This window comes from Corvus hawaiiensis, chromosome 6, assembly GCF_020740725.1.
Source record: "Corvus hawaiiensis isolate bCorHaw1 chromosome 6, bCorHaw1.pri.cur, whole genome shotgun sequence".
NCBI lineage: Eukaryota > Metazoa > Chordata > Aves > Passeriformes > Corvidae > Corvus > Corvus hawaiiensis.
In genome coordinates this window covers 24,327,772-24,348,468 of record NC_063218.1, presented here as the reverse complement: position 1 = coordinate 24,348,468, position 20,697 = coordinate 24,327,772, and the positions used below count along the sequence as shown (strand labels likewise).

Sequence of the window (20,697 nt, the reverse complement as noted above, 5' to 3'; positions counted from 1 at the left end):
CAAGTACAGCAAGGTTTCTTGGATCACTACAATACACAGCCACTCTCAGGGAAGGCACACTAAATTATCTATCATCTGATGGCAGCAAGATGAGATTAAAGGATGCTCTACTTCCAAGCCTGCCAAATGCTATGTCTGAGATCTCTTATTTAAGAATCACAGAATCATTTAGGTAGAAAAGACCTCTAAGGTCATTGAGCCCAACCACTAATCCAGCACTGCCAAACCCACTGCTAAACCGTGTCCCTAAGTGCCACATCTACACGTCTCTTAAATACTTCCAGGAATGGTGACTCTACCACTTCCCTGGGCAGTCCATTCCAATGCTTGACAATCCTTCCTATGAAGAAATTTTTTCTAATACCCAATCTAAATGTCCTCTGGCATCTTGAGGCCATTTTTTCTTTTCCTATTGCTTGTTACCTGTGAGAAGAGACCAACTCCTATCTGGCTCCTCTGAGGTAGTTGTAGAGAGTGATAAGGTCTCCCCTGAATCTCCTTTTCTCCAAACTAAGCACCCCCAGCTCGCTCACCTGCTCCTCACAAGACTTGTGCTCCAGAGCCTTCACCAGCTCCGTTTCCTTTTGCTGGACACACTCCAGCACCTCAACATCCTTCTTGCAGTGAGAAGCCCAGAACAGAACACAGGACTCAAGGTGTGACCTCACCAGCGCTGAGTACAAGAGGATGATCCCTTCCCTGGTCCTGCTAGACACAATATTCTTGATCCAAGCCAGAGTGCCAGTGGCCTTCTTGGCCACCTGGGCACACACTGGCTCATGTTCAGCAGCTGTCAATCAGCATTCACAGGTCCTTTTTGAAAATTTCAACTGCATCTTCAAACACCAACCACATAATGGAAATGCACAAGAAGTTCATCGTTGTTTTCTGGAAATGCTTTCTACACTAGTAAGGCACCTACCTGCCTGCTAAAGTTTAAAGAAAATCTTTACTTAAAATATTAAAAACCAAACTAGGCAATTCATCACTGCCTGAAATACATTTTCAGTGGTGTGTGGGTGCCCTCTTCAGGTCAATGTGACTTTCAGTTGTTCACAAAATAAAATATGAAACAATCAGGAAGGTCATGAGAAAAAAAGAGCAAGATGCAAAACAGTCTGAAATTTCTCCCAGATATCACATTTCTCATTTTATAATTAGTACTTGATTCAACTTTTTTCACAAAATCCCTGCAAATACAAGAGTATATTATCTTGAGCACACACACTGCAATGCCCCCGGGTGGTTAATACACCATTTCTTATGTTACCCTAGAACTGAATTCTTTTCAGCATTAAAACAGACAACTATCTTTTGCAAGATGTATCATCTGTCTAGCATGAAAAATTATCTTACAGATCAGTTAAAGAAATTTTTTGTACTTATATTTGGAATACTATTTCATTTGCTTATTAATTAAACAAGCAGCAAACTGTTGTCCTGTACTGCCGGAAATGTGAAAACTTAAAAAAATTCCAGGTAACGTTTAGATTAAAAATAAGATCTTCCAAACTACAAGATTTGTGTGTATGTCAAGGGGAAACATGATGAAGAGAAGCACTAACAAACTGCTGGTTAGATTACCAAGTTTGGAAGCAAAGAATTCAGGATTTGTGTTCAAATTGTGCTGGACCTGACTCAGTACAGAATTTTCAAGTATTTTCACTCTGGAGCTCAGTGCTGTTCACTGCCAGAAGCTTCATTAAACAAATTCATTCCTATGAAAATGTACCCTGATAAAACTTATTGACAAAGATGACTGCCATAAAACTACTACAGAGCTTTCTCACTCATGACTTCAACACTGTACACCATTTAGCAAAGTACTCTAAGAGCACAGTTAATACATAGCTTCAAATGTCTGATGCCATTACACTTGCATGAGATGATGACACTGCACTAGCACTTACCCACAGCAGTGTTTCTCTTCCCACTATAGAAGCTGAATGTGGAAGGGGAACATGGAACAGAGATGCAACATTCAAGAATACAAGCTGCTACAGAATGTTTAACTTCTGAACATAACTTCCTTCCTAAAGACAAGGCTTGAAATCTGATTCCTGGTCAAACAGGCCACAGAAATTCTGGAAAATGTCAGTACACTGGCACTGGTGTATTTTCCAGTTCTTGCTTCTAACTACCTTCAACACTTATTTCCCCTATTGCAAGAAAGTCCCTTAGCCTTTATGTGTGGTAAGCAGTCTCATTTCCAGTATTTTGAAGGTATTTACAGGGATAAAGCTGTAAAGCTTTATCTAAAGCTCTGTGAGACAGGAGGACAAGGAGGTAACAATACAAGGCTACAACATGCTGACTTGAAGAGGAGGCCACCAGGCAAAGGTCAAGCAGCCTTACTAATGGCTCAGCCAAGGTGGAGGAAGAAGAGACACAGAAGTGTTACAGTTCTCTTCTGCCCTCGAGCAATACATGCACATTTTCATCCACAAGACAGCTCAGCCCGGCCAAAGCTACCTAAGCCCTCACTGTCACTTGTTTATTTAAGAAAAAACACACCCACCAATATGAAAATCTTTTATGGCAGCAACAGGGAACCAATCCTATTTGACTACAGCAGGTATAAAATTGGTATATGAAGTCCTCCATGGTGTGGACAAGAATATGATTCTACCTCTCAGACAGGTTGATGGGTTTTGTTCCCCTCGCCCTCCAAAGCAGGAACACTCTTTGGTAAGATTTGCTTCTCTGCTACTTAGCAGAATGAAACTAAACTTAATTACTAGTGAAGTTAAGCTTAATGAATTGTAAATTGTAAACTTAGCTTACTCAATCATTGTCTAGCCTTAGTATATTTAGTGCTAAGGCAGTAAGTGCACTTATCAGTGACTAGATCCAAATCTTTTTATCTGTTGCCTCAATAAACTCTCTACTTTTGACTTCACAAAACTGTTTCAGTGGAAGTCCTTGGAGAGGCTCTATCAGGCAAACATCAAACCCATAGTCTTAAGATAACACTGTCTAAAAAATTAGGCTAGACATGAAAGCAGCCTAACAGAAGCTTAAAATAGTAAACCAGATCATTTCTGTCTGAAGAAATAAAGCCCATTTTTCTTAGCTTTTGTAATTTTGGTCACATCAGACCAAAACTGCATTTTTTTTTTAGTTTCAAAACTTCGAATTATTACTTATATGTACATAATGTGCCACTTGCCTTCTGAAATAGGGGGGAAAAATTCATGCATACAAGCTTGATCAGCAGATTCATACTCACCTGTCCCCACGCATACATATTGTTATGAGTCTGAGAGGGATTTACTTTTGAAAGCAGGAAACGAGCCTTTAAAAAATAAAGACAATAAATTAATCTTCTCAAATAGAATTTTCCTGCACTTAGAAAAAAGTTGCGTATGTATGAAATATGTCATTTCTATTATCTGGAGATACAGACATTGCAAACAGCACCTCTGTAAACAAAGCCACTCACTGGACTCCACAGCTGTAATGAAGAACTGCTAGCAACTCTGATGCAGCTGAAAACAAGCTTTTGTCTTTTTCAAGCACTAGCAAGCAAATGTGAGTATCAACAAGACATTAATTAGTAAGTTTTAAAAAAATAACACAAAAGAGTAATTCTGGTATTGGTTCAAAGACCCAGACAAGTACTGTATTTTCTGCCCTACACACCTTACTCAAAGAATCAGAGTCCAAGTCAGTACGGTTGAAATAATAATAAATAGCAGGATTCATAAATTAGGGGGAAACCTACTCTTAAATATCTTGCTCTATAAAAGCTTTAAAATTCAAAACATTGACTTGCAATTTATGTATATTGTAGCACAGAAATGCACGCTTACTACCAAAAATATCTCCCAACGTAATTAACACATCATTTCCCAGATTATATAATATATACTTCACCATACCTGGCTTCCTCCATGTTCTGTATCAATGTATCTGGGCATTGGAAATCTGGAATGGAGAATTTCTTGGGCATCATCTATTGGAGCTTGTAGCAAGTGGTGGAAATTCTCATATTCTGGCATATCCTGGTACCCCGACTTACGCCACTGCGCTATGGTCTGGGGACAGGGGAAAGACAGAAGCTTAGAACTGATTCGCCCAACTTTCTTAGAGGATACACAGGTCTTTTCAGAGGAGAATGTGCCATTGCTCGCCTCTTTTCTATCACTCATCCCTTTCTGCCCTATAGTAAGTTAATTTTTAAAAGCCAAGATGTGCAAGTAACATGCCAATAGATTTTTTTTTTCAAACTCTTAACAATGTGTGGTCCATTCGTATTTACTCTTTTTTGTCATCTTTTATATGCCAAATATTTTGTTTGGAGGAGGTCAATGATATTATTTACACTTCTCATATATCATAGACATGCATATTAGAGAAGTATTTACACTGGTATCTTTCACAGTCTGTAGCACAACCTCTCCACCCTCTAGGAGTGAAGCTGGCTGCTCAAGGTCAGCTCACAGATACAGGCAGTTGTTAGGAAAGACCTGGAGGGACCCTCAGCAGGGGTTCCTCCCTCCTCTGCTTGGTAGCTGCTTTTAAACTGAAGGTCTCATTCCTGGCTCCTGTCTGAGCCACATGCCTGTACCAGGCCATGTACCTGACTGATGTGGACCCCCACTCAGGGACTTGACCTCATAGCCAGAACTTGGACCTCCCCCATCCCCATCAACTTGTCTGGTGATCTGGACTGAAGGCTTAGTCTGGCTACTGCTCAAAACTGCTCTGCTTGCTTTGCTCAGGTACAGTGGGGACAGGTCCTCAGTGATAAGACCCTGCCTGCCTTGCAATGATGCTTGCTCCCTGTTCCCCTTCCCTCAGGGAGCAGCCCACCACTGCTGCTTACTGATAGCACCTTACAAAAATGAGGTAACATTCTGCTACTTAAGAAGTGTTGAAGTTTAGTAAATATTTTTATCAGTGCAGCTACAAGGATATGATCCAGAACAGTATTTTTCAAATTCTCAGCTGCAAACCATTTGCAAAGTAGTAAAAAGCAGTAGCTCAATTCCTCCAGGAAGGCAGAGCACCAGCAAGTCACAAGCACTTTAATTTATATTACTAAGGAATGTCTACCTGCCTAACTGCCAGGTGCAGTTCCACTCCTCCAGGACAGTACAGATAAAGGGTGACTATAGAACTTGCTGTTCTGACTTCCTGTCCCTGAAGAACCAACTTAAACCAATCTAAAATAAAGGAGTGAAAAGTGGGGAGGAGGGCGAGGCAGGGTATAACACTCTAAAGTAGGAAAAATATTGATCTAAACAAATACTCTGCATATTGAAGCTAATTAATCTCAAACTCATCATAAGAAACAGGACCAAAACATCAAGTCATGTCAGGTATTTGCATATAGACGTGTTAAACTACCAAACTACAAACACAAACTGGGACTCTGCTGTCAGCCACGCAGAAGAGAGGTCAAGCACTGAGGTCCATTAGAATTGGAGCCTGACTTCTAGTGACTTCCATAATGTAGCACTCCTACAGAAAAAATTTATGTAAGAAATGACAACTCTTACCTCTCCATGATAAATAAGGATTTGGAAAAAGGTGTCCATAAGGAGAATGCGATCTGGTAAAATGCTGCTGCTATCCAGAAGAACAGGCTAAGATTTAAAAATAAATTTAAAAATTATCAATGGATGAACTGAGCAATTAGATGGCATTGCCAGATTTTTTAATCAGTAACTGAATCTTAGGAACTTTTTCAATCACTTACTAAAGCTCTGTATTTGCTCCTTTTCATGTTCCACATCTGCAACCCACACAATCTCATTCTGAAGTTATCCTGCCTGATTCTATATATAAAACTTCATGAAAGTAATAAAAAATGTATTCAAGAGCTGAAACCCCTTTCATTATAATGCACTTTTCTAGTCTTTCAAGTACCTCCCTATTTACCCATACAATGCCATTAATTTGAATTGCATTTCAATGCATAAGGATTCAGCAGTTATTCAAATACAAGATTTGGGGTTTGTGAGTTGTTTGGGATTTTTTTTAGTCTTGTTCTTGCAACATATTATTACTGTGCATATATATCCCCCAATACTGTATATAGTAAATACTCATGATTTATGAAATTTAATGTAATATTTAAGGTTTTAAATCACCTTTTTAAGGGTGGAGACACTGTATTGGTGCTATATGATTTAATTGAATCAGTATTACTAGAGATAACAAAAATATCAACTATTCCAAAAATCAAGAAAAAAATATTATTATTCATTCTACACTGAGACATCAGCTCCTGTTTAATCATATTTCTCTTTCAATCACCAATGGAACTACTTGTTTTTCATACACGGGAGAGTGATCTTACACTTGCAAGCTGCTCTTCACAAACCACCTTATTACTTTCATTTAAATGCCACTTCTAAAAGTCTTTTTTTATATCCTCATAAATATACTAAAAAAAAAAAAAAATTCCTATAAAAAAGTTAGAAATCCAACCTGCCAAGATCCTTGACTACTACGTTTGTTTTCACTGCCTCATTCTCTTTTAAGTAAAAGACAACTTTTGTTATCTGCTGTCTGACACTTCTTCCAGAAGCTTCTTGGAAGACCAGCTTTTTATTTTAGGTTTATACAGAATGTGCCATGACAAGGTCACCTGGAAGGTTCTGTACTAAATCTACACATAATGGGAACCATATCAAAATTAGAAACTTTGGATTAAGGCATTAAAATAGAGGAAATTTTGTACATTAAAAAAAAACCTCAACTTTTCTTTCAGGCAACAGCAAAAGTACATTTTTAAATAAAACTATTTTTGTTTACATTTACATTCTAGCACCACAAAACCAAAAAATGCTCTCAAAAACTAAAAAAATAGTACCATCCTTTAGTTTAAAACATAACCTCTTTACAAAGTGACTTTTGTTCTCCAGACTGCTACATCAGAATTCTGAGATACGCCTTGTTCATAGCTGTTTTAAATTAAATGAATGTTCTTTCTCATACAATAAATTTTAAACCAATACATTTTGTAACGTAACAGTGAAGACAGCAATCACCTCTTTCTTAACAAAGCACCTTTTAACCCACTATGGAGTTATTTTACTGATACCTCTGGAGGTCCATTGAAAGAGTAGGCATAAAGAATTGGCTGAACCATGATAAGAGACTGGGTTAGATCCTGACGCATAAAATGATGACGATAGTAGGAGCTCTCATCCGGACTGTTGTTAAAAACTTGTAAGAAAGGAGATCTTCTCAAGTGAAACATGAACTGCAAAACAAGAACCATTGGTTTGAACTTTGACAGATAAAAAGGACAGTTCTACAAGGAGAAAATATTTTCCACAAACTACATGAGACCAATGCCACAACAAAACTGAATTCCAACTCCTTTAACATTTCTAATTTGTATATGCACCTTTGCCAGTTTTTACACACTCCCATGACAGTAAGAGAGGCATCAGAATGGGGAACCTACAAAGCAGCTTTGAAATCCTTCCTTTACTATAAGTTCTACTGTTCCTATGAGGGAGGTGGATGTTCTGGAATGAAGTAAGTTGCAGCACGTAAACAGAAAAAGAAACATTAACCATAGCAAAGTCAAACTTTGCTAGTAAAAGCATATGATTTCATTGCTGAAACAAATTCTCCACATGCTGACTCAATCTCTACACAACACCTAACACCTACAGACAGATCAGTAGGTAACTGAAACAGAAATATCATGGGAGTGTATGAAGAGTCCAAAAGTGAAGTGTCTGGAGCTATCAGAATGGAGAAGTTTATCAGAATGGATTATTAGCAAAGAAACTATTCAAAGTTTGATACTGTCAAGGTCAACTTCACAAAAAAGTGTTTCTTTTCAGTATCATAAATCACATGGGAGAGAAACAACAAAGCAAACCCATTTATTTTCTTATGTTTCCTGAATTTCTTCATTAGAATGTCCCTTTAAAAAGTGCCATTAAATGAATTACAAATTCAGGTGAGATAAGGATTGCATTGTAGGAGAAACAAAAAATTTACACAGTTAGACATTTAACTGTAAGGGCAGAGGACAAAGGGGACACAGCAGCACAGACAACAGAAGTGATTTTCCTAATGTCACATGCCAGACAGTAGTTGGGGGCAGGGGTTCTGTTCATCCTGATATGCCTTATTGTACTCAGTGCTACATGGACTCTTTCTTCACTGAGCATTCTCTTTTATCCCTATAGACAAACCTTCCTATAGACAAACTTACCTGTGGATAAAGTGAAAATGTTTCTGAAAATCTGAAAGAGCTTGGATCATCCTTGTGATACTCTCCAAATTTCTGACACTGGAGGAAATGAGAAAGAAAATCTATATTAAGAAATATACTTTGCTTGGTCATGCCATTACTGTAAGTTTGGTTTTAAAAGGCACGTGACTTGTACTGCTTACAACTTTGTAAACAAACAGAAACCTAGCAAAAACACTGACACAAGTTCTCTCTTTAACAAGCAGCCATTTTCTTGAATACGAGGCTTCAACAACTTTGTGTGTTGGTTGTTTTCCCCTCTAAAATCATTAAGCAGAGTTAGATGATTAAACAGCCCAGAAGACATTGTTAAAAATTAATTAATAAATGCTTACTTACAAATAAAAAAATAAAATAAATTTTTAAAAAGCCAAGCAGAAAATTGAACTTTTGAAAATAAAAAAAAAATTCCATATGGTTTTTCTAGATACTTTGCCTTTTTTTTCTGCTAAAAATACTTACTCTACAATATCATTATAAGCAGCAGAAAGTAGAGAAAACTTTCATTTCTGCTAATCGCATGTTATAATTTCTCTAAATTCCTCTTAATTATCATGTGCTGAGGAAACATTAAAAAAATCAACCGAAAACACACCTGCTCTTTTTTTAATTTAAAATAGAAAATCTTAGTTAATTCTGTATAGCCTCACGTAGAAATTAAGCATTCCGTTCATTTTTTGCTTTTAAAAGAAACCATCACTGAACAGCAGTCATTTATGTGTCCACAAACAAGAAACCAATCTGACTCTTTCAATATAGCTTGTTTTACCAGTCGTATAAGTTGTCTGTCCAGCCACCTCAGCACATCAGGCCCCTCCTCTGTCTCTGCCCTGTACACTGCCAATCTAGCCATGAGAATTGCAGCAGCTTCCTGGTCAAAAGATGCAGCAATGTTTTGAATCTGGGTCTGTGCATCTGCCCAGCTGCAAAATAAAAATACAAGGATTTGCATCACAGTGAAAGGAAAAAATCCAACCTCAAAATATTCCTTCAAAATTAAGGCAAAGAAAGTTTAACAATTAGCAGTTTAATAAACTCATGCTGAAGCTTCAAAAAATCTATTGGGTAGATTAAACAAGCAGTCTCCCAGTTAACCATTCTTTAATTAGAAATGTTCCTTATTTGTACAGATATCATGCAACCAGTGAAATAAAATATAATGTCACTAATAGAACAGCTATCATATTTTTTAAATAATTAATTGGTTGTTACAGAAAACACCGTCCACGCATCTAATCGCTATTCCCACATAAGCAATTTTCTTGCGCACTTTGCCAGTTCTTTTTAACTTACAGAGTAAACTATTCATCAGTCGTTTCATCAGTCACCAGGATTTTACTAATACAACTAATTATGTTAACAACACAGTCATATCAACAGTTAGGGCAATGCTTTTTTCAATAAACTGAATTTTCCATCAAATTAACCAAGCAATGATCTCCTTCAACTTAGAGTAAATAAATGTCACTGGACATTGAAAAATGTCTTCAAGATATTAAACATCATTTCCTAAAATTGTGAAGTATATTGAATCAAAGAAACTGCAGCTAAAGGTTATACACAGAATACCAGGTATTTACATCCCACTGAACTGCAGTTGGCACTCTCAAGTTATGAAGTGATTTTTGCCATTCCAAACATCTCTTCAGTTCAGGCCACAGAATTTCACTCAAAGCTTCCCCTTCGTCTAAAATCACTTGGCTTTCTTCAGAGCACTGCTATAATAACATTATACAGCCACTGTAACCTCTCAGAGAAGAAACAGTCCACAGAACAAAAGAGGCAACTGTCTCAAACAAGAAACTGCTTACAAAATCTACAAAGTAAAAGGCATATCTATCTATCTATCTACATATATATATCTATATCTCTTGACTTTTCAAAAATTATTCACAAGCAAAACATACTTTCTGGCAACTGTGGTCACTCTGATACGTCTCTGTCCACTGGAATGCTGGTACTGAGTCACAAACTGGATTGCACCACGCCCTCCTTGAGGAATGGGAGCATTGTGCTAAGTACAGAAGGAAAATAAATGAAAGGGAATCTCAAGATTTTACAGTACAATTTGAAAACTTGTAACTAATTACTAGAAAATTCTAACATTCTTTGCAATAGGCAGCCCCCGTTATTTAAATGCATTGTCTGGTGTTTTTATTATGCTGAGTACCTTTATTAAACACAGATAATCAACTTGGAGATTGTTAAGGGGCGTTAGAAGCAGTTGCTGGCTTCACCAGATATCCTCAAAGCAACCAATGCTCTCTCCTTACAGAGACAACATTTTCCCAAGGGGCCTTGGAATTCCTGGTTCCATCACATTCTATTTGAACACCATATGATTCACTGGAATTACAGGATAAGAAAACTGATACTAGTCTAAAATGTTGACTAATGAATCTGCAATAGTATTATCAAAACAAAGATCGGAATCCAGGTATAAACTGAAATTTCAAAACTCTGCTCAGTGAAAATACAGATTTACACACTATGTAAGCAACTCAGAAGAGGAGAAGAGTTGAGATCAACTATTACACACCGTGACTAGGCCGGTTTTAGAGCTACTAATAAAACAAGGCAAACATAAATATGCAAAAAAGTAGAATTGAAACTTGGCTAAGGTAAGTTCCAAGTTTTCAAACCTCTGCATAGATAACAAACTATGAAATACAGCATACCAAACATATAGAAACTACAGTCAGCTCAGTTCCTGAGCTGCTTCTTGGAACAAGAAATGGTGTGAGAATGAGTAGCACACTTGCTCCTCATGTTTTCATCCTCTTTTCTAGTAGCCCCCCAGGGAAACAGGAAACCTCTTTTGCCCCTATGCATTTCAATGAAACCAATCTTTGCTTGCAAATACTGAGCAATATATTAAAATGTAACACTATGTAGTAATTACCTTGTAACTAAACCATCAGAGAAATACTGAAAAGCACTTTTAAATATACCCATTACAGCATTTTCATATAATGCAATTAAAATACATTTAATAAGTAACACACTGAAAGAAAAACTTGGAGTTAGAGACTATAAACTCTATCCAAAATAAGTAGGTTCCTCAGTTCTCATTATCACTTACAAGAAGAAGATTAGCCCATCATTAAGCAGTTAGTGTCCACCTCTAAACTTTGACAACACAAAATGGCAACATCATTTTTATCCCTGCTACTGTGCTTGGGGAAATCATACAAAAACACAAGCTTCAACAGTCACCTAGAATAAAATTACTGTATTTAGAAGACAAGTAGACAAATATTTATTACCTGGTTTACCACCTCAAAGTACAGTGCAAGTGTTGTAGTAGGATTAAGACCACAAATCTTCCACTGACAAGTGCCTCCTGTTCCAATCTCCTGCAGAAAGATTTTGTAATACTTTTATAAACCAGAAGTATTTCCTGGTTTGTGAAATACAGCATCTAGCCATTATAGGTAACTGTTTGCAACTATTCTGTCACAAGCTTTCTCCCTGGTCACTCTGCCATCTTCTCAGACAAACACTCCTGCAAAGCAACTGCAGTGCTGAATGTAGGAATAATAAAAAAAAGAGACTACTGTTTTAAACAATTAATACATTAGAAAGATCAGGAGCTGGCATTAAAAAAAATTTTGAAAATGCAAGAAACAGGAAAAAGTACCAGACTTTGCTTATAGAGTCACAAAACAGGCAAAAAGCACATGTAAGTGGAATGACTCTTCTAAGGTGCAGCAGTAAAACTGTAAGCAAGCTTACACACTGTATTTCATGTAGTGACACACTCTCTAGTAACTAACAAGGTAACTACACAGATAGCAATGTATTTCAACTGACAATTCCTTTTTGGCATCAAAGCAACATAAATATCCAGCAAAACCAATTAAAGTAATCCATCATCCATAATGGACACAGTGAAGCCAAATAAAACACTTAAGGAAAACTATGCTGACAATATTGCCACTGCACCTGTATTCACTTGAAAGCATTATAGCTAGAGGAATTGTCCAGTTATCACTGAAATGAGCTACATGCACTCTCATTTTATTCATATTCAAATTTTAATTCAGATAATTTCAACAAAAAGGGGGTTGGAATATAAATTAATCATGATATAACTGCAAAGCAACAGACAATCTCACAACTGAATTTCCTATTACCTTCTATGAAATAGATACGTAGCTTAAATGAGATGTACCTTTAACTTATTTTTGGTGTTTTTAACTTTTATTGAAATATATGCAATCTCTTCAGGCAATGAAATGAGAAAAATCAGTACCAGATCACCAAAAAAAAAAAAAAGGCTGTTTATATTGAAATTTTTATATTCACAAAGATCCAAACATAAATAACTTATGGAATAAATGTGCTTATTAAAGCAGGCCATTTGTGAGCATTTTCAAACTGGGAAGTGCTCTGTTATGCAGATTGTTAGGAACAAAAGTGAGACTTCTCAAACACAAGACATTTTGGTCACTTGCAGGAATTGGGTTTTTTTTATTGGTAATCAAAAGTTAATAATACTATCTGATAAGAAAATAAGTGATGATTTAAGTCTAATATAATTTAAAGGCATTACTTCAGGAGCCCACAATGGTTGGATCATCCAATCAATTAATTAAATGTGCATTTGGTGAAACAGCTACAAAAATGGGAAGACAGAGTCAAGATAAAAGGGATGTTTCCAAACTCTTGTGCCTTCCTGTTCTGTCAATTCTTCCTAAAAAATGTATTTTCATGGTTCTCTTTGGATAAAAGGAGACAGCTCTGATTTTAACAATACAGCATGCTAACTCACTATCTACTCAGTTTCTGCTACATCATCATGTAACTTCTGTATAGTAAGTTTAAAGCAATCAAATTTAAACAATCTAAACAAGTGGACATACCTAAACAAGTAACGAGGGATCTGCAAGGTCTAATACAATTGAATCTGACCTAGTAATGAATGCGAGCTTGCACGTATTTAGTTTAAAAATCAGTAAAAAGTGAACATTTTGTTCCATTTATGGAAAAGTTTCAGCCTCTCTTCAAGTCCAGAAATCTAAAATCCTATTTTTTCATAGTAGAATATTACCTTCATTTTTAGCGAAGTTTACTTACATTTTCTGAGACACATGGTCCTTTAGAGTTGAGAGAGACACAGGGTCCAATCGCTCCAGAAATCTTTACTTCTCTTGAAGTCTTCATATTTCAAATAAAAATATACATTAACATGGCATAGCTAAATAATTCGGTCTCATTTTATCATTAGATAATTGAAACCTCAACACAGATTACTGATACCTTTAGGGAAGGTTACACATATAATAAGGCTTGATACATTTGGAGACACTTTTCAGTTTCTACTCTTAATTACGTTTGTTTGCTATACCAATTAGTGTATCTTAAACAACAGCATGAACATAAATTAAAACATCAAGAAAGGCTGCTTTATTCATAAACATAAGAGCCTATAAAGTATACTGGGTAATGTTTCCTTTCTAATGAAAGGATTAAAATATTCAACGGTAAGATTAAAACTGAAGACTAGTAAAATAAGCTTACACACACCTGACAAGGAATTTATACTCTATGTCCTAAACACATTTAGCTAAAAGCAAGATCCAGTTATTTACATTCTTCCAATGTCACTGTCCTGTTTGAAGTGATCTGTATGTCCCTCTAGAACTGGAGTTCCCTTTTTACATTTTCCAGGATCTTTCAACAAAATCCCCATGAATATGTATACAAAAAGAAGAGGGTTCAACTATTTGTCCTCGTAGTAAAAATTTAAACAGAATTTTACCAAATATGAAAATAGTCTCATATCCTTCTACAAAGTGGGACGGTAATATTTTTCAACAAACATCAAAGACGACAGCGCCTGAACCTACAGCATATTCAGCTCTAAGCTTCTCACAATGGGGGAGGTAAAAAACGACACTGTTAAAATGCCAGAGTGGATTTTGATAAGGATGGAAAATGAAAGAAAATTTGTCCTGGACTATGCAGAGAAACTGACCTATCTAAAACCAAGAAACCACAGATACCAAAATCTAAGGTCACAGCATTGTGAGTTTCTAATGGAGACATTTATTTTACTTTAGTCTCTCTTTTGGCTGCCACTGAATGCAAGGTGAGAAGGAACTACCATTATACCTAACTCGCATTTACAGAATCACAGAACTGCAGAAAGATAGTTAGGCAGTAACAGCTATGTACAGGCCAATCTTAATACATCTGTTGAGCATGTTCCTAAAGATTTCCTTAAAAGAGCAAAGATTCCACAGTTTGTAGCAATCCTATTCCACTGTTTCACTAACAGACTGCATTTTTGTATGCTTACCTTTATTTCTAATGTGCCGCCAAATCCCATTTTAAACTGTCCTTGCATATCTTTAGTGAATACTCTCTGAAAAGTTTGTTTGAATAATGATGTATTGAAAGAGTCTCCCATTACCATGTAGCCTCTAGACAACAACAAAAAAACCAAACAAAACTCGTGAGTTAAAATAGATTATTTATACAGCTCATTTTTATTGAAGACTAAAACTGAAGACAGTTCATTGTGAGACATATTTTTACCTTCATAAAACAGACTAATGTTAAATTTGTTACTTGTTAAACTTGCTACAATGTTAAGGATCAAATTTTTAAGTGAGCTTTTTGCCCTATGGATCTTAAGGTCATTATATTATGTAACAAAATCTTTCACTGGGAAAATACTATACTGGACTTTAAACACTAAGGATGTCTCAAGGTCCTGTCACACGGTCAGTTTACTTTTAATATTTATTATTCCAAACTACAGTATTTTGTGTAGTTCACTCATTATTTCAGGGTTAAATCTGTGCTCAAGAAGCATGATTTATTTTTATGCTTAGCAGTACTCTGTGGATGTAACTGCAACAGTTGCTACTTGTCGTGAAATATCATACCCTGCCTTTAGAAAATAGTAATGGGAGATATTATTTTCAGTCATCAAAAAATGTTAATTGAAACCTTTTAGTAGGTCAAACATTACACCCAAAAGAAGTTTCCAGGTGGATACTCAAAAATAGAAGAAAATAGACACGGATAGAATCAGAAATTCCTCCCCGTATGCAGGATGTAACCAGAAACAAAATAGAACAGCTGTATGAGAAATAAACAAACTATACATTAAGGCTACAGAAACAGGGTGAGTCACACGAGCAGACAGAAAGAGCAAAATAGTATAAACAAAAACATAACTTGAGTTTGATGCAGAAAAGGAATAGGTGTCAATATGCAGGTGAAGTCAAATTTAAACATAAATAGCCTGAACAGTGAAGGCTCCCAAGCTAAGGCTATATATACAGCTCTGAAGAGAAGCAGTGATTAGCATGACCAAGCTGGCCTGAAACTCAGGAGCTGTACCTGATAGTCATCTAAACCACTAGCTGAACCTATAAACAACAATATATAAAAGAACAGCATAAACAAGACAGAAAGAATAACAGAGGGTTTTGTACCACTCTGAAGAACAAGAAAAATAAGGATGACAGGTCCTTATCGTTACTGAAACCTGCCACTTACACAAATACACACAGAAAAACAGCAACAGCATATCTGATAAATATTCTGTTTAAAAGATATCCATGTTATTCAAGCCTCAAAAAGATCACATTAAAAGAAAACAGCAAACCTGCTTCTGATTAAACCCAGAATTGTGGTGACAGATCTGCCAGAGGCCAAGATATTCCAAAATTCCAGTATAAATGCAACCATCACAATTTATCAGTGTTTATGCTTTTTTTTTAAAACAGCAGAAGGTTTTTTGCAAGTGCTTCCTGTTAAACAACTTAAAAAACTAAAAGACTGCTTCATATACTACTAAAAAACAAATGGACACATACCCAGTGTAGTTGGGACAACACTTCATCTCCAGTAGACCAGTCTGATCCAATGCACATGCATATATGTCAATAACATGACCATTTGTTGCAGCTCGATTAGCCAGGGCTTCAAAATGCTAAATGCAAGATGAAAATACAGTTCATAGCAATTTACAATGTGAACTCTCCTCATCTTCATATTAAATCCTAAACTTACAAAATTTTTCTAAAACATTATCAGACTTTATTCACATAAAAGTATATTTTTTTCCTAAAGTTAAAACTAAGACTGGAATTTTCAACACTTTGGGTTTTTTTCTGATCAGCTGAGAGCCTGACTCACACTAAAGAGAACTGTGGTTGCTATTTAAATTAGAAAATTACTTTTATCTTCTTCCTTTTAAACTTTGTAGTTAGTACTAGATCCAGCACAAAACTGAATTTACTATTCTAATCTCAAGTGTCTACAATGAGAGGTGCCTGCAACTGAGCTAATTGTTTAAGATCCCATTATCAGTCAAGATGAATTCAACAGGTTTTGAATGCAGTTCATCAACCCAAATGTACTAAATCAAATTAACTATGACTAAACTCTACAGCCTAATCCTCTCCCAACTAGAGACAGTTTTGAGCACCTGCCTTAAAAGCACCAGCTTACAACACTAGATATACCATTTGGTCACAAAAATTTTTTTCTGAATTAAACCAAAGAAACGCTCCAAAGAACTTTAATGTGATCTAGACAAGTCCTAACTCAATATACTGAAATTTCTGAAGAAATTCTTGAGACATACCACTATTCAGAGCCAGCTAAACAAAACCTCACAATTCTCACCTCTTTACAAACTTGCTATAACTAACAGCATTTTACAGTGCCAAGCAATTTAAATGTTTACTTACTGGGAATATGTATGAAATCCCATGATCATCTCTTACCTTAGTACCCTTTTTAACATATTTTGCATTGTCTTTTTCGATGTCATGCCATGATCTTATAGGCAACTTCAATTCATCCCCAACAACCATGCCAGGTCCCTGCGTAGCTGGTCCTCCAATGAACATCATTATGCGGGCACCAGTATTAGGGAAAGTGCACTGCAGGAATTAAAGACAAATAAAACCCTTGAGTTTTGCTACAAGCTGAACAAAATAAATAGATATGTGGGTATTTATCACACTGCTAGGATTGTAACAACAACTGCATTTTTTCACTCCAAAAAGTTAAACCTGCCAATAATTCAATTCTCAATTTTGCCTTATTAAAATGTGTAAATGTCTATGATATTCTATGAACATAAGGGATAATATCCGTCAGAATCATCCTACAAACCTAATACACATCAGTTAGTAAGGTTTTTACATACTGATTGTGGCAGCTTTTCTGCAAAAAAATTATCTACGTTTTAGCACAGCTGTAGTTAAAGCTATTACCTCAAGGAGTCCTACAGCTATAGACAGGGCCACTCCAGAAGAACGTAAGGGCCGTTTTCCTTGTGGAACAGGCCAAGGATCCCGCTGCAGTTCACCCAACAGATCAGTAAGATTCATATCAATTTTCTGCACTGGTTGCAAAAATCTAGAAACAAATACGTGGAAGTAGTTTAGATTTAAATTATTAAATAAAAATTTTATCAATTGCTCACTAGCAATGTATTAGACATGTATTTGAAATGTCTAATTCTAGATTCTAGTCTGAATTCAGAACAATGTCTCTGCTTCATCAAAATAAAGCAGTTTGGAATTACTACGTACACACTCAGCTTAAGAAGTTCAGCGAAGAGCTTGCAAAATTGAAACTTGCAGACTTAGAGATACCACCACTATCCAGAAAGAACCCTACCTAGTCAAAAGAACAGAGCAGGTGATGACCTATGAATCTCAAAAAGAAACATATTTCACTACTTCAGTGACAATCAATGATCAGTAAGGAAATTAACATGCAAGATCTCTTTCATGCTGTTGAAGGAAGTCTACATATGCAGCTAATTTTTGCAAGGCAGAGATGGCAAAACTGTCTTTCTTTCTCGTAATTTTATAAATTCCTTCTATGTCACAGTGAAATACACAAGAAAATCCTGTAATTTCTGAATGAGAGACCAAAGGGGAGGGAAGAGGACTATAAGAGGGAGAAAAAGGGAAGGCACAACTGGATATCTGCATAAGAAAGGGGCACTAAAGCATCTATTAACACTTTCCAGCACACCAATCAACAGAAGCATCATTATTACTATTTATGTATCTATAACATGCCTCTCAAAACACTTCCAAAAATCATCCAGATAGTATTACTATTACCCATTGAGTATTTTCTTCCCAGTATAAATTGTAGGAAAGAACAGTCTACTAGTAAATTTGTGCCTGACCAAGAACTTTGGCTGTCAGTTTACTGTTTTCATGGTCATAAAACCTAGGTTTTCCAGTACATCAGTGTAGTCAAGGTACATTTTAAGATGTTTAAAGCTTACCTGTTAGAAGGTGGTGGCTGCTGGACTTGAGGACCCCGACCAACTTGTGCAACAGCTACTTTTGTAAGCCCCAGCATTTCCTGTAGTCAAATAAATAAGATTTTATTACAAAATTTGTTTACAGACTATCTCACCATTAGCACCTTAATGATTTATTTTTGTTTGCCTCTGTTCATTACCTGAAGCTGTTTTGCAGAGAGGTCCTTTGTTCCTCTGAAGACATAACTTTTGGAAATTCCTTCACAGCCAAGCTCATGAACTTGCACCATTCGGCCAAAGGTAATGAGACCAACTAATGCCGTTGGTGGCAGAAGACTAAGGGACATTTGCATGGATTCCTTCAGAGCTTGCAAGTCTTCATCTTCCATGCATGTATCCACAACATAAAGAAATATCAACGGCATCTGAGGACCACGCTTTGAGAAACACAATTATAATCACATGAAAAACAGTATTTCTGGAGTACTTAAAGGATCAAAAATGAACAAGTAAGATACATCTCGTAAAAGTTTTAATTTAAATCATACCAGTAATGTGAATGTTCCATCTAATTTAACTCCCTCTCAATTAGTAATCAGGATCCAGAAAAAAAACCCTACCAAAGGGAACTCTGTACAAAAAGGAAATGCTTACTACAGAAGAAAAGAAAAAGTCCTTTCAGGAGTTGAGATAGTTTTGAAGCATGAGCCAATTACATACCTCTTTTAATATACAACGAGCTTTTATTGCTCCAAGGGAACATAACAATCATAAAGCTATTCACAATTATAAAATATTCTAGCCTGATGACATTCCATGGCATTTCACCTCAGAATTTTTTTCTAGAGACCATCTGTACTTTTTATTCTAGATAAATAATTTTGCTGTACTATGAGCAAACATTCTATTTACTTTGCATTACAAGAGTTGGCAAAAAGTATTCGTTCTTCCTTTGATTAAAATTTGTAAGGCTTCAGTGAGAATTCAGATTACAATTTGTCTCACTGAAGTCTTAAAAATTTTAATCCTCAAAAATGGAATTTGGAGATTAAAAATTTGCAATTGCAAATTTTTGCAATTTAGAGGTTTAGGTCTGTTTTTTATTTCTATAAAAAGCAACCTCTATCCTGAAAAAAGATGAATACTAAAATTCAAACACCTGAATTGAATATGTATTAGCTGTTGTCTCTAAACCAGGCAGCACTAAAACTAACTACTCATCATTCAAATACAAACCTAAATTCAAATGATTAATGAGGGGTGAATGAACAGTCAAATCTGAACGACATTACTTCAGCAAGCAACAGAGGTAAGCAGCCTCCTGACACAAACATCAATTAAACTCATTGTAAAGAAACACACCTAATAGAAGTATCACCTTTAGAGAACTCTCTTTTTCTTTGTTTTTTAAACCAGTCTTATTAGACATCCCAATGCTCAAATGTTTTCCTTTTCCAGCTGATGGCAATAATGTTCAATCTACTAACAAGCACACATATACTCACAGTCACTAAAGTACAGTGGAGAAGTAAAACCGAAATTTATTCTTTTTGTATACTGCAAGGCAATAGATGTTCAAGATTCTATTTAATGATTTTACCTGTACTACATATTCAATGCTGGAGAATTGAGGCAAAAGTTCAGCTGGCTGATTCATTTCAGATATGCCAGCATAAGTAGGGGGAAACTGCAAATAAAAACACAGAAATTAAATATAAATAAAAGATTACAATTTCTACAAAAGCGGAAAAAAAAGGACTTCTTTTCAACAGATATTCACTATTGCTGTGATTAAAAAAATCTCAATGCAGTGTCTGAAGATACGGTTGCACACTCCTGCTCTTGCTGTCAATTTCAGTTTGCAAATATAATTTGAAAAATCAAGATTTTCATTTCACCTTGTGAAAAGTATTTTCTATATGTTGAATGTTTTATTTCCTTACCTGGTTTCTCTGGTAACAAAAGTTGCAAGCCCAGAGTTTTGCTCGATAATCCACTTGGCTATAAAAATACAATAGGAAAAGTTTATATAGCATAATCAATTCATTTTCCTCCACTGCCCCTAGAATACTTTTCTTTAAAATTTTAAAAAACACATTGACTTTGAAAAAGCTTCCTTCTAATATACTTTCTCCTAAATACCCTCATTACAAACTGAAAATAAGTGGAGCATTACACAGCTGTATCAGCCAAATTACTGTGTTTAGGGAAA

The 20,697-nt window shown here is 35.9% G+C and overlaps 1 protein-coding gene across 1 annotated transcript in view; it reads right to left on the bottom strand.

The window, feature by feature from the left end:
• The window catches only part of SEC23A (SEC23 homolog A, COPII coat complex component), a 28,438-nt gene that overhangs the window by 2,468 nt on the left and 5,273 nt on the right, over positions 1-20,697 (bottom strand). The window contains exons 3-19 of the mRNA XM_048307404.1: positions 20,429-20,486; positions 20,086-20,172; positions 18,686-18,922; positions 18,507-18,586; positions 17,473-17,617; positions 16,978-17,136; positions 16,063-16,178; positions 14,532-14,655; positions 13,307-13,387; positions 11,494-11,583; positions 10,135-10,241; positions 8,997-9,150; positions 8,189-8,266; positions 7,055-7,216; positions 5,505-5,591; positions 3,882-4,037; positions 3,230-3,295 (exon numbers count right to left, since the gene is read on the bottom strand). Of these exons, the coding sequence (XP_048163361.1) occupies positions 3,230-3,295; positions 3,882-4,037; positions 5,505-5,591; positions 7,055-7,216; positions 8,189-8,266; positions 8,997-9,150; positions 10,135-10,241; positions 11,494-11,583; positions 13,307-13,387; positions 14,532-14,655; positions 16,063-16,178; positions 16,978-17,136; positions 17,473-17,617; positions 18,507-18,586; positions 18,686-18,922; positions 20,086-20,172; positions 20,429-20,486 (1,987 nt within the window). The remainder of the gene's footprint in view (positions 1-3,229; positions 3,296-3,881; positions 4,038-5,504; positions 5,592-7,054; positions 7,217-8,188; positions 8,267-8,996; positions 9,151-10,134; positions 10,242-11,493; positions 11,584-13,306; positions 13,388-14,531; positions 14,656-16,062; positions 16,179-16,977; positions 17,137-17,472; positions 17,618-18,506; positions 18,587-18,685; positions 18,923-20,085; positions 20,173-20,428; positions 20,487-20,697) is intronic.